This window comes from Mustela lutreola, chromosome 3 (assembly GCF_030435805.1).
Source record: "Mustela lutreola isolate mMusLut2 chromosome 3, mMusLut2.pri, whole genome shotgun sequence".
Classification (NCBI taxonomy): domain Eukaryota; kingdom Metazoa; phylum Chordata; class Mammalia; order Carnivora; family Mustelidae; genus Mustela; species Mustela lutreola.
The window spans coordinates 48,902,553-48,917,187 of record NC_081292.1 but is presented as its reverse complement, the minus strand read 5'-3'; the positions used below and the strand labels follow the sequence as shown (position 1 = coordinate 48,917,187).

The 14,635-nt window shown below is 38.7% G+C and overlaps 1 protein-coding gene across 1 annotated transcript in view; it reads right to left on the bottom strand.

Annotated features, from left to right (window-relative positions):
* Positions 1-6,480: 6,480 nt before the first annotated feature.
* Positions 6,481-14,635, bottom strand: part of CNGB3 (cyclic nucleotide gated channel subunit beta 3) — a 170,960-nt gene continuing 162,805 nt past the window's right edge. The window contains exons 16-18 of the mRNA XM_059166079.1: positions 9,460-9,606; positions 8,915-9,089; positions 6,481-6,738 (exon numbers count right to left, since the gene is read on the bottom strand). Of these exons, the coding sequence (XP_059022062.1) occupies positions 6,481-6,738; positions 8,915-9,089; positions 9,460-9,606 (580 nt within the window). The remainder of the gene's footprint in view (positions 6,739-8,914; positions 9,090-9,459; positions 9,607-14,635) is intronic.

Sequence of the window (14,635 nt, the reverse complement as noted above, 5' to 3'; positions counted from 1 at the left end):
CAGTTCCAAGAATCAGGGTTTTGTTTGTTTGTTTGTTTGTTATTTTGTTCATTGCTGCATCATGAGCCTGGAGGAGAACTTGGCATTTAGTAGACATGGGGAAAAAAAATGAATGAATAAGGTATGTGTTAGAGTATATGCAAGGATGGAAATTAGTTTATATGAGAAAATGTTGAAGTTTAGAGTGGGGAGATTTTCTTCTCATTGTGGGGAGCAGCTAGAACACTGGGGAGATCTTGGAGGGCTTCACAGGTGGCTCAGTATTTCATCTGAAATTTGAATGTTACTTGGGGTTTTCTAATGTAAAGAAAGCAAATGAAACTGCAAACAAAGAAATTGACATTGTCTATGGCTTGAAGTCAGAAAACAGTGTGGTTTGCAAACATTGTTGGTACCGGGAGAAGAATATGTGTCATAACTCTTCTATTTCATAACAGAATCTCTTCACCCACTTTTACAAATGGGATGTCAAATTCCAGTTCTGTTAATTTTTCATATTCCTGTTTTAGTGAAATCTGTGGTTGGTCCCTTTCTGAAGTGCAAGTTAAGTCTGAAACTTTCCTCTCAGATTTAGAATATAAATATGGTCCTTACATGGCAGCCTTTACTATCATTTTGCCCCATGAAAATTTTTTTAAAAAATATCTTCTTTATCTATTTGACACAGAGAGAGACAGTGAGAGAGGGGACACAAGCAGGGGGAGTGGGAGTGGGAGAAACAGGCTTTCCATAGAGCAAGGAGCCAGATGTGAGGCTCAATCCCAGTATCCTGGGATCATGACCTGAGCTGAAGGGAGACGCTTAACAACTGAACCACCCAGGCACCCAACGACTGAGTCATCCAGGGGCCCCATGCCCCATGAAATTTTGAGAAATATACTTATTTGAAAAACTCCTTCTTCAGGTGGATGCTACTTTTATCAAGTTAGGCCATGATCTTTACATTTGAAAAACAATTTATCTTTGACCTTGGGTTCTGCCATACTGTGGTATGGTCCTGGGCACAGAATTTTGTTTCCGTGTTCTGTATAATGGGGCCTTGCTGTAGTAATCTCAAAATTCCCTTTCAAGTCTAAGATTCTGGCGTAAACAACAGAGCTTGATTTATTTAAAGCTGGATGCGAGAAACCGCATCACAAGCCTGGTTAATAACCCTTAGCATGCACCGTGTGCTGAATTTCATATTACTGAAGAGTTTCCAGCAGATAGGGTCCTCGTATATTTGTATCAGAATCATTGTGTGCAGTAGGCAGAGACGACCAGGACTACACAGGGACAGTAAGAGGGGCTGTGACCTTTCAGGTAGGTCACTGCAGCAGTGTCCCTCCCTTGCTCTAGCACCGCCTTTGATCCCTGTGGCCCAGCACCCAAAAACTCAGATTCGTCTATTTGCTGTGCTGGGCTCCTGGCCTGGGACACTAGCCTTTCCAGGGATTCACGCCCCGAATCGCCATGCTCCGCTCGGTGGTGCCTACACATTCCCCACGGGTGACCCTGCCTCCTCCCACCTGAAATGACCTCCTCTCTACCCCACTTCTCTCCTATAGCCCCAGTGAGACCGCCTGTGAAGCCCACGGTGTATCCAGTGGCCCCTGGGGAGGCGGGAACAGTTCGGTCCTCCTTTTCCTCCTATGCTCTGTGAAACACCCGTCCCATCCCTGTTTTTGTAATTTTTCAGAAACACCAGTCCCTTTCAAGAACACTGCCTCTGTACATGCCTGAAAAGTGGTGTGTAAGTGAAAAATCTGTCAGTCCTCTATCCTTTAAAATGCATTTAAAATAAAAGTTATTATTTCAGAATCCTAAAATCTTGCTTCATCTGAGGGAGTTATTGTCTAGAAATGTCAGGTTGTATTGCTTAACGATGCACATTTATTTGACCTTTGCACTGTCATTTCTAGTCACAAAAGTTATAGTAGGAAAAATACAGCCAGTCATAAAAACTCATGGAGGAAAACATCAAATTTTACTACAGTGTATGGGTAAGGTACTTAAAATGTGAATTTCAAGTACCTTTGCTTTGATTAGATATAATAAATTCCAGAATAGGATAATGATTAATATCTTCCAGAGATTTAAAAAAATTCCTCATAGGAAGGTAAAAGAATTATTAGAAGTACAGAATAGGTCCAAATTGCAGAAAGTACAGATTCTTTCTTCTCTCATTGCTGTTCCATGTAGCAATTTATCATCTGATGCATAACTGAAATGAAACAGTTTGTTATATATTATTTTAGGGTTATTTATGAGCAGTGTTTCACCAAAGATGGTTCCTAGAATATGAGTAGGGGTACAAATTATTTCTTTTCTGTGAGTGACTTAGGGTTTTGGGCTCATTCTAATACAACATTTGATATAGTTACACACTTTAGCAGTAATTTCTAGTTCAAAGTTCTCTCTCTCTCTCTTTTTTAAGTAGGTTCCATGCCCAACATGGAGCTCAAATTTACAACCCTGAAATTAAAAGTCATATGCTCTGCTGCCTGAGCCAGCCAAGTACCCCAAAGGTCTTTTAGATAAAGAAAGGTTTAGTTTATTTTTGACATGGTCTGTGTGTAGGATTACCAGATTTAGTGAATAAAAATACAGGCATCGAATTAAATTTGAGTTTTAGATACATAATAATTTTTTTGGTATAAATAGGTCCTACATATGGCATGGGACATACCTATACTAAAACAATACTCACTGACTAGATGTCCTGTATTTTATCTGGTAATATCCTGTCTGGGTGATTACAAAAGTGGCTACAGTCTTTCCCCTTTCTGTACCCACTACTTTGGCAATGTGACTTTGCAGTCCTCCCATCAAGAGGTATGTTTTGTTTCTCTGGCCCTTCCATCTAGGCTGGTCTTGTGAGTTGGCTAATAGAATTCTAAGCCTAGGGGCGCCTGGGTGGCTCAGAGGGTTAAGCCTCTGCCTTCGGCTCAGGTCATGATCCCAGGGTCCTGGGATCGAGCCCCGCATCGGGCTCTCTGCTCAGTAGGGAGCCTGCTTCCTCCCCTCTCTTTCTGCCTGCCTCTGCCTATTTGTGATCTTTGTCAAATAAATAAATAAAATCTTTAAAAAAAAAAAAAAAAAGAATTCTAAGCCTAGACCTCAAGGACCATGCTCATTTCTGCCTTCTCTCTCTAGGAACCCTGTGCAGCCTCCAAGCCTAGGATAGGAGGCTATATGGATGACATAAACCAATCTATCTGAGACTTGTAGACCAGCAGCCCCCAGCGAATTCAGCAGCTGACTATAGAGCATGGACTAGCCCAGCTAAGACCAGAAGAACCACCTGCTGAACCAAGCCCAAATGGGCAACCTACAGATCCTGATGATTATTTTAAGTCACTTAGTTTTAGTCAGCAAAAGCATGTTGATACAGTTTAACAATGGAAAACAGAGCTGGGCATTTTTTTTTTTTTTAGGACTACTGGACAGCTTATAGGTTGTGCAGAATTTGGAGGGCTACAGATGAAAGTTAATATAAGACATAATTTTTGTAATCACTTTTGAGCAAATAATACTTGAAGATGCCTTCAGGGTCAGTCAGAGGAAATTACTTGTTGAATAAACACTCTGACTCACAGAAAAAAACTTACTTGTATAAAGAGATGTTGCTTTACTTCTTTAACAATGTAATGTTTATGAAGTGTAGAAGTTCTGCTGAGTGACTTCTTGCTTCCTTCTTCCTTTTCTGGGATCTTTTCAAGATACATCCCTTGTAACCAGTCCATTTTGCACTATACCTTTGACAATTGATTACTGGGATCAGACCCTGCTGGGGGTTGAGGAAGAATTTTCATATATCTGTGCACCATCAATTAGCCAGTTAGTCACCAAACTACTTGTTGACTTCTCAAATGACTAATGAACATGGCTCTATCAGGGATCCAGAGAAGAGATATGTGGGTTAGCAGGTGTAGGGGAAAAAAGAAAAGTGGTAGGGAAAATCTCAGTCTTTGCCTCTGGGGATCCCTGGATGTCTGGGTTTTGACTTTGGGTTAAGATAAGGGTGATGGGATTTATGATGTGGTATTTCAAGGGCTCAACTCCTTTGGTGACCCCCAGAGTTGCTCTTTACTTAAGTTTTTCTACTGTTCTAACTGATTAGTCAGTCTGCTTTCATTGTGTGGCTAGAGGGGTTTATGACCTCTGGTGGGAAATAAAGTTTTGAGCTCTCTTGCAACCTGAGTTCCTTGCCTAGATTTCATGGTTCAGTCCTTAAACAGAGCATGATCAGATCCTTGTATGACTAAGAAGGCTGGAAGCTTGTTAATGGGATGCCAATCAGACCCCTCAGTGCTTGCCTGGGGTCTTCCTCTTCCTGCGTTATGTCCATTACCTTTGAATAAAAACAGCGAGGATGAGTGTGAGTATGAATATGAATATGTGAGTATGAATAGGCTCTGTGGAGCATGGTGAGTCCTTTCCAGTAGCCTAACTTAGGAAATCTTTGCACTCTTGGTGACCTAGGGCAAGTTAATGATTACTATGTCTCATTTTCCTAGTCTGGAAAATGGTGAAAATGGTAAGAAAAATAACGGCTTTGTAGGATGGTTAAGAAGATTAAATGATTTAGTAGTGGTACCACATTTAGAACAAGAGCTGGACACAGTCAATGCTATATATTAGTTATTATTATTTTGAGCCTATTTGAAACAGCATGGGGGAACCTTAGCATTTTTATTGGGGTACATTCAAATGCCTTTGTGTGTGTTCAGAAAATTGCAGTGGGGCAACCATTTCACATTCTTAATGATGTTTGGTTTAAGCTAATGCTAGATTTAGTTTGCATTTGCTGGAGATCAACTGTTTAGGCAAGGAGATAAGTGGGGGAGAGAGGTCCTGGAAGAAAGCATGTCAATGACAAGTAGAAACTGGTCTGTTTCACAAATATAGATAGCGCACAGGAGACAGCATGCCCTTGGGGAGATCAGGGATGCGGCTGATCTGCTTTTGGCTCAGGTCATGATCTCAGGGTCCTAGGATTGATCACCGCATCTGGTACCTTGCTCAGCGGGAAGCCTGCTTCTCCCTCTCCCATTATCTTTGCTTGTGTTTCCTCTCTCACTGTCTCTTTCTTTCTCCTGGTCAAATAAATAAATAAAATCTTAAAAAAAGAACCCCAAACAAAAAAATTGATGATACATTTATTATAGTGATCGATTTATACATGGTTTGCGGAATGCATCTATGTTGTAGGCTTTTTGGTTAATATGATTTGTTAAAACCCTCTCAGCAAAGTGCTGTTTCAATGACCATCTTCTGGGACTTGGGAATAGCCTTATTATACAGAACTTAATGTTATACACTAATGGCATTTATTAGAATGGAATTCTATATGTATTATTACTTCCGACATCAGACTGGCTTTTTTAGTCTCCTCACAGCATGAGACTTTAGTAATTATGCTAATGTTAGCTGATTCACGAGGACAACTTCCTAAAGTGCACTTAATTAACTTGGAGATTTTGTAAACAGCTGTACATGTAGGTTCTGCAAATTGTAGGGATATGTCAATCCGACATGTGTACAGTCTGCCTTCCTAACCTCATCACTTTTTACTAAAGCTGAAAACAATTAAGAAGCTCAGGTCTGGCACAGTTTGAAGCAAATGTTTGAGGAAGACTCTGAGAAATGTCACTTTAGCCTATCTGAAGATGGGAACTGTGAGATTCCTCCAGTCTGAGTCTGTGGAGCAGGATGAGTTAGGTACATTGTTACTTTTCAAGTTGGTATGCAGGAAAATGTTAGTTTGTTTCTTTAGCAAAGGGAATGATTTTTCCAACATGTTGCTACAATATGTCACCGTGTTCCCCCTCACCCCTACCCCCGTGGGTTTGTTGGTACCACTGAACAATATTGCTCTTTAGGGGACTTTGGCAAGTTAGATTTCACATCCATAAACTCCATTATCTCTGTTTCCCTTCAGTCCCTGCTGCTGGGTTGATTTGATATTTGAGTAACTCATCACCCTTGTCTGCATGGAAATTACCTGGTAATTACCTGGTATTTTACTTTCAACATTTTACTAAAATCTCATAATCCCCTACAAGTGAGAAGTAATATTCATATACATAGGACATTTAGTCAAGACTAACAGTGACGTGCAAGACTTTAACACACACACATACACACACACACACATTGAAAGGTAAGTGAATCACTTCAGGGCCAAGACCAAAATAATAAAAATGGAAGGAAGAAACATCAAGAGAGAATGGAAGAAAAAAACTTACTACATAAAATTAGGAGAAATACCAATTGCACAAGGCTAATGACAACAGTGAATAGGGATGGTTTTGAAATAATCTTCTTACTACTGTATAAGATCACACTCTCAGATAAGTCCTAGAAACTAAGCTAGGGATTTGTCTCTGGTTTCTCAAGGGTCCTGGCAAGGTCTTTTTCCTTCATTAATTTAAGCTACAATCCTGGGTACAATCTCTTTGGGAATTAGCTAGATTATATCTAAAGATAATCAAACATTTATTGCTTAGCCTTTTCTTTGACTTCAATCGTCAGAACCTCTTCCCCAGCCTCTGCAGAAGGAGCCATGCTGATGATGAGGGATTGATGAGTAGTTCCTCCGGGTAAAGCTCCGCTTGTAATCGGCTGGGGCTCTTCTGCTGTAACAGAATTTGCTCTACATTCGGAGCTGTCCTGTGTTTTCTCTGATGGCTCTCTTCCTTTATTTTCATATTCTGTTCCTTTACCCTCTCCTTCTTCAGAATTTTCACTTGTTTTCTGGAAGAAGCAGTTACAAGAATTGGTTTTGAGATCATAATAAAGGACACTGGACTCTTTTGATTAATATACAATGGCTAAGGATCCCTACCAAGACAGATTCTCTGAATTAAGGTGGGAATCATGTCTGCCTTGCATTTGACTATCATTTGATAACTTTCTGATGTGCTGCAAGAATGAGGTTGAGCTGTCACATTTGACTTAACAGAGTATTTCTGGATTTCATTTTTGTCCCTGACAAGAAATTCTCTTCCCCTTGGTTCTTATGCTCTCTGAATTATTGGACTTAGTGCTCAGGATTCTTTGCTTTTGCCTTAAAAGTATGTACTTATTTATTTTATGAAGATGAAATTTTAAATATTTATTTACTAATAAAAAAGTGTGAACCAAATGCCATAAAGATACTACAGAAAGTATGGTTTTCCTGCTGCATAAGCTCATGGGAGAATCTCAGGGAGAAACTTATCTCTCTTTCTTCATACAGTCTTTTCCTTTTGCCCCATGGGTGCTTGAGCTCTATGATTTTAGGAACTTGTATGCTTAGTATCATCTGTAGAAATTTCATAGCAAAAAATATACTATGCTCTTTGCTGATGATGCTTCAGGTCAGTTTAAGAAAGGTTTGTACAAGGTATGAATGTGCACATATAAAGCTGGGAAATTATTTAGCACAATGACCTATATTTCAGTACCCCATAAGTCTTTTTCATAACTTATTACTTCCATGCTGATTAAATGAGGCATTTGGTTTATACTTTATTCCTAATTTTTACCATAGCCTTTGTGTGTGAAAAAGGAGAGGCAAGTTTTAGTTTCTTGAGTGTGACTGATTTATAATATTTGCTTAATGATCTTCTGAAAGATCCACAGCCAACCATTTCTTACAGTTTTTATAGATAACATGACTAGATTCAGAAAACCTGAATCCCTGCTCCGTCTTCAATATCTGCCCTCATAGGCTTATTACAAGAATCAAAGAAATACGAAAATCAAGAGAGAAAAAGAATAACATTTGAGTATCTTGAAGTTTCTAAGAATTGAGAGGCAGCTCAGTGTAGGCCTAGAAGTCTGAGTACCTGAGTAATAGTTTTTGCTCTGTCACTTTTTGTGATCTTATCCAAATAAGTTGATCTGGAGTTCAGTTTCTTCATCTATAACAAGAAGGGCTTGGATGAAATCTATGAAGTTATTTTGGCTATTAACATTTGTGATATATAAGTGATTGACTATTTGTGAAAATATTTATTGGCTCACTGGTAAAATATGTTATATATTTATAGGTTTATATGTGTGCTTATTATACATATGCAATTGATTCTAATTATTCTTGGTAGTTTTGTTCTATCAAACTACCACAAACAGAAAATTAGCAAATACTGAACCATTGCTCCTAGAGATAATGCAAGATTTTGTTCCTATGAGCCTCTGTTGACAAATTTTTGTCAACAAGTCAATACATAACCTTGTTTTATGTGTATTTCTGTTTAAAGACATTTATTATATATATATATATATATATATATATATATATATATAGTTTCATTATATTGAACTCAAGGCCAATAGCACTGTAACTCTTGCTTGAATGATGCTTACCTAACATGTGTCTTTTCTCTGCAAGACACATCAGAGCATTTTTGTGCTTATGAACACAGGATAGTACTTCAGCTTTATGCAGTACAAAGATGAGAAAAACAAAGCACTTAAATAGACCATGAAAAGGTCACTTGTTTACAGCGTGAGAACTAAAACAAGAAAGTAGAGTGTCTTCCTTTTCAACCTCAGCTGAGAACATGTGCATTGGGAAACTTAAATTTTTCACTGCTCTGCATATACATATGTTTGCAAATGACCATGTTGAACACTGATTTTGGGTTTATAAAGAAATTTCTGTGAGTAGGTAGATATGCAAATATACAGAATATACAAATAATGAGAGCTGAATGTATTTATATATACATATGTATTAAAAGTATAATAAAACATGAGTATTAAATGTAATGATACATGAGGATATAGTTTAGATAATAATAAATGCTATAATTAAAGTAATAATTATTCACATTAGATGCATCCAAACTATCCTAGCATCTGAAATTGAATTAAAGCAGGAACTTGTCTGGGTATACTTAGTCCAATGGTCTGTTACAGCCCTCCATCCACTCTGTCTTATCACCTGAATGGTTTGTTCTCTCTTTAATTTGAGTAGTCTTGCAAGTCCTGCTTTTCCTGTACCTCCCAGGAGAGCTTTAAACATTTTAGGTGTCTCTTGTTTTGGTGGGAAGAGAAAGGCAAGTCCTTTTCTTGGAGGAGTTGCCTCTGTGCCTGGAGCCTTCTTCTTTAGAAGCACACTGTGAATAGAAGAGAAAGGCTACTTTATTTTATTTTATTAGATTTTATTTATGTATTTGACAAAGATAAATCACAAGTAAGCAGGGAGGCAGGCAGGCTCCCTGCTGAGCAAAGTCCAATGTGGGGCTTGATCCTAGGACCCTGGGATCATGACCTGAGCTTAAGGCAGAAGTTTTAACCCCCTGAGCCACCCGGGTGCCCCGAGAAAGACTACTTTAGATAGTACTGTAAGAATTCTGGAAAAGCCTACCATTTCTCCTAATCTGAGAAGTTTTCAGTAGATAGTTGCATATATAGTTGTTTGTTAAATGCATCTCATGGAGAAAGTTGATCACTGCCCAAACTCTAATGGGGTTTTAAAGTTCATACCTGGCTTTCTTCATGAGGAGCTTTTCAGAATCTGGATAATGCACTAGAATTTGTTGGAGGGTCTTTTTGTCTAGAGTTAAAAGATTGGCGAACCCATGGGCTATCACATTGGCAGTTCGACGATTTCCTCCTCTTGCCGCTAGGAGGCTGAAAGAGGAGAAAAGTGAATCTTTATCACCAGTTTCAGTCTTCTTCTACCAAAATTAAAAAAAAAAAAGGTATCAAATATTTTAACCATTTACACTGCTTTGGAAAGATGAAGATGAGAGTTCAGGTGATTGTGTGGAGGAAGTTAGATGTGGTGGTGATAGAAGTGGCAACAGTTTTCAACATGTTTTGTTTTGAAATCCCACCTCAAATGAAGGACTTGTAGCCATCAGTGCCCCATGAGATTCCACCCCAGATTCCAGAGGCTCACAGTCTTTTTAAACTCGATATCCTCTATTTGCTTCTCTAGCTTCATTTTTCATCTTCCCCATCCTCTTTGTTCCCCATAAAACTGACTAATGGGGCTCTTGTATAATAATAGTGGATAGTAGCTGCAAGATGCAGACTTTCTCTGAGTAAGTGTACTTAAGGAAGGCCAAAGGCAAAAGAGAAGACAGAAACAGGGCATTTCAGAGAGATTTAGAAGTCCTAACACCTAGAGCTGCAGCAAATATTAAGCACAGTCTAACTCCTAGCCAGATTAACATAAAACCTCATGCTAAAGACCTATCTACCTCAGTTCCTATTACCAATTGCATCATGTACAGCTTCCAACAAAAAATTATAAAGCAGACTAAAAAAAACAAGAAAAACACAGCATAACAAGACAAAGAAAGCATTAGAACCAGACTGAGAGGGGCGCCTGGGTGGCTCAGTGGGTTAAGCCGCTGCCTTTGGCTCAGGTCATGATCTCGGGGTCCTGGGATCGAGTCCCACATCAGGCTCTCTGCTCAGCGGGGAGCCTGCTTCCTCCTCTCTCTCTCTGCCTGCCTCTCTGCCTACCTGTGATCTCTCTCTGTCAAATAAATAAATAAAATCTTTAAAAAAAAAAAAAAGAACCAGACTGAGATAAGACACAGATATAGGAATTCTCAGAGAATTTAAAATGTCTCTGATTAATATGTTAAGGGATCTAATGGAAAAAGTAGACATCACATAAGAATGGATGGGAAATTTAAGGAGAGAGAGTGAAATTCTAAGGCAATTCAAAAGGAAAGATTAGAAATAAAAAACATTGTAACAGAAATATAGAGGGACTTTGCTGGGCTCATCAGCAAAGTCTGCACTGCACATGGCCAAGAAAACAGATGAGTTTGAAGACAGGTCAGTAGAAATTTCCCAAACTAAAATGTAAAGAGAAAAAAAAGAATGAAAAAAGCCCCCAACAACCTGCTCCCCAACTTCAAAAACTCTAGGACAATTTCAAAAAGTATAAGTAAATATGTAACTTTTGTGTGTACATATACATAAAATAAATACATGCCATATATCATTCTTTAATACCAGAAAAAAAATATTTGAAGTAATCATGGCCAAGGAGTTTCCAAAATTAATGACAGACATTAAACCACAGATCCAGGAGGCTTGAAAACTATCACAACAATAAATACCTACCTCTGACAGTTGTGTTTTATTCCTTTTTTTGAAATCCAAGTGCTTGACCTAAGCTTGATTGTCATTTCAAAGAGGCATTCACTTCAAAGATGCTGATCTTCACTAAATACATTGCCAGCCACCCAATTATATAAAAAGCCAGACTGCCTTCCCCCAGTGAGGCTTTGTTTTAGAGATCTAGTTTATTTTATTATTTATTTATTTATTTGTCAGAGAGAGAGAGAGAGAGAGAGCAAGCGAGCACAGGCAGGCAGAGTGGCAGTAGAGGCAGAGGGAGAAGCAGGCTCCCTGCTGAGCCTGCTCTTATATTTTATATTTTAAATTCACTAATAAAAAGTGAGCCCACAAAATCCTAGACCCCTATTCTCAACCCCAATAGAAGCAGAACCCCAGGCGTATGTGTTCTTTCCCTCTCTGTGACCTTGGTGTGTGGCATCAGGTGGGCTGTGTAATTTTTGAGGTCTTGTAAGTAATAAATTGTACTTTTTTAAGGTTTCCTAATGTTTGTTGCTGAAAGGCATCTTACAATTTTTTTTTGAAGATTTTATTTATTTGACAGAGATTGGGAGTGAGAGAGTAAGCAGGGGGAGTGGCAGAGGGAGAGGGAGAGGGAGAAGCAGACTCCCTGTTCAGGGAGTGTGGTGGGGTTCGATTCCAGGACCCTGAGATCATGACCTCAATTGAAGGCAGAAACTTAACCAACTGAACCACCCAGATGCCCCTATGTCCTACAATCTTAATTACAACCAGAAAGGCCAGTCCAACCACAACATTGGGTTACTGATAAGTTTAGATTGGCACAAACCACCTAGAAGAGGAATAAGGATAATAGTCAGCAGATTTTTCATGAGAAGCCATGCAATTAAGAAGAGAGGGGAGAGAAATATAGTGTTGAAGGTCCTAACAGATTAGATCATAATTGTCCACACCACAAAGAAGAAATTATAACTAGACATGATAGAAGTTAGCTAATGCCAAGGTGGTAATTATATTGCCATATATATGAATTTCTAAATCCAATATGTTGTACACCTAAAAGTTACACAATACTATATGCCAATTATGTATTTTGATAAAAATAAAAATAGTAAAAAAAAAAAAAAACAAGAAAGAAACAAAATCAGCAACCTAGAATTCTATGTACAGTGAAATTACCTTTTCAAGGTGAAAAAGAACAAAGATTTTCTTAGAAAAATAAAAGCAGAGGGAATTCAACATTAGTTCACCTACTCTGCAAAAATGTTGAAAGAAGTTCTGCAAGAAGAAAGAAAATAATGTAGGTTAGAAATTCAGGTCTACATAAAAGGGGGAAGGACATTGGAGAAGGAATAGAGATAAAATAAAACTAAAATCTTTGTTTTTCTTATTCTTAATTTTGATCTAACAATAATTTTAAATAATAAAATAACAATGCTTTGGGTGATTTATAGAAAAAGGATAAATGAAATGAATGACTTAAGGGCTGCTAGGGAAGAATTGGGAATACTGTGTAAGGCTCTTGCTCCGTAGGTTGTGTTCTGTGAAGATAGACTTAAATTAGTTTAAAATGTGTATCACAGAATGGCTGCACCAGCTTGCATTCAAGAGGAATTTGAGAGGCAGCGTGGGGGGCCATGGGGGGCAGGGAGGGAAAAAAATGAAACAAGATGGGATCGGAGGGAGACAAACCATTAGAGACTCTTAATCTCACACAACAAACTGAGGGTTGCTGGGGGGTTGGCGGGGAAGGGATAGGGTGGCTGGATTATGGACATTGGGGAGGGTATGTGCTATGGTGAATGCTGTGAATTGTGTAAGACTCAGGATTCACAGACCTGTACTTTTGAAGCAAATAATACATTATATGTTAATAAAAAAAGTGAAAAAAATGTATATCACAAATTCTAGGGCTACCACTAAAATGTCTTTAAAAGAAGTATAACTGACATGCTAAAAGAGGAGAGTTGAATGCTCAGTTGAAAACAGAGAAGACAGAAAAAAAGAGGAAAAAATCCTAATGTTAGGCCACCTTAAGGAATCAAACAGAGCCTCTTTCCAGCAGTTCTCACTGAACTTTGGTCCAGGTCTATCCAGGATGTTTAGAAATGGAAATACTTCCTCAATACATAAAGAAGATATTTGGAATCCATAAATGTTGACCATGTTAAATGACTACTTATTTTGTTTGGTGACTTCCCATTTTAAATTTCTTGTTCCATGGCAAAAACAGCCTTTCTTTCTTCCCTTCTTCATTCTTTCCCTCCCTTCCTTCCTCCCTCCCTCCCTTCCTTCTTTCCTTCCAAGAGAAAGGGGCAGAGAGAAAGAAGGCGAGGGAGAATCTCAAGCAGGCTCCACACCCAGCTCAGAGCACAACAGGGGGCTTAATCTCATGACCCTGAGATCATGACCTGAGCCAAAATCAAGAGTTGGAGGCTTAACTGTTAAGCCACCCAGGCACCCCACCCCAAAACTTATTCTTTACTCCTTTCCTGAGGTTCTTCCCAAGACAAGTTTGCTTTCACTTTTTTCTTTTTATTGAAGAGGAATGAATTTTACCTTATCTGCCTGCCTATCAATCTATTTCCATCCATCCATCTTCCTATCTATCTTCTTACTTGTCTTTCTGTGCGCAGGGTAATCCAGTAGTTAGGCAGGGCTAGATGGCACTGGGGAGCTTAATTTGGGTCTAAGAATGTCTCTGTCAGACAATGAGAGCAGAACGGAAATAACATATTTAAATGTCAGGTTATTTTGAGATTTCTCAAGCTTTAATTAAACTTGCCTACAGGTTACACGTTTAGAGTGCTTGATGAGTTTTTGAACAGAAGAAATAGTCTGTTTGCCAGATGGATTTTGCCCAAACTCTCTCAGCAATGTTTAAAATAGCCTCTTTTTTTTTTCTTCTGTCCACAAAATGCTTCTCCAGCATTCCACCAATGGAAAGTTTCATGCATTAAATAGCTTAGTAAGAAGATCCCTAAATATGCCCGACCCCATGTAGTTTCTGAAAGCATGTACTAGAGGATAAATAGTGGAGGTTAATGATAAATGTCTGCAGGTCAAAAAATAACGAAGAGAGTAATGGTCCAGGAAAGAAAGAGTGGATTCTAATTCTAGATCCACCTCTGTGTGCTGTGACTTTAGACAATAACTTAATAACTAAATTTTTTTGATTTTTATTCCAACCACGTAAGTATTCATTGAGCACCTACCATGTATTCAGTGGAGTGAGTTAGAGGGCAAAGGAAGAATTATTCAAGCCTAGTGTGATTTTGCGTAAAGAATACAGACTTTGGGGCGCCTGGGTGGCTCAGTGGGTTAAGCCGCTGCCTTCGGCTCAGGTCATGATCTCAGGGTCCTGGGATCGAGGCCCACATCGGGCTCTCTGCTCAGCAGGGAGCCTGCTTCCCTCTCTCTCTCTGCCTGCCTCTCCATCTACTTGTGATTTCTCTCTGTCAAGTAAATAAATAAAATCTTAAAAAAAAAAAAAATACAGACTTTGCAACCAGATAACTCTACCATTTATTACACACATTTCTTTCTTTTTTCTTTTTTTTTAAAGATTTTATTTATTTATTTGACAGATAGAGATCAC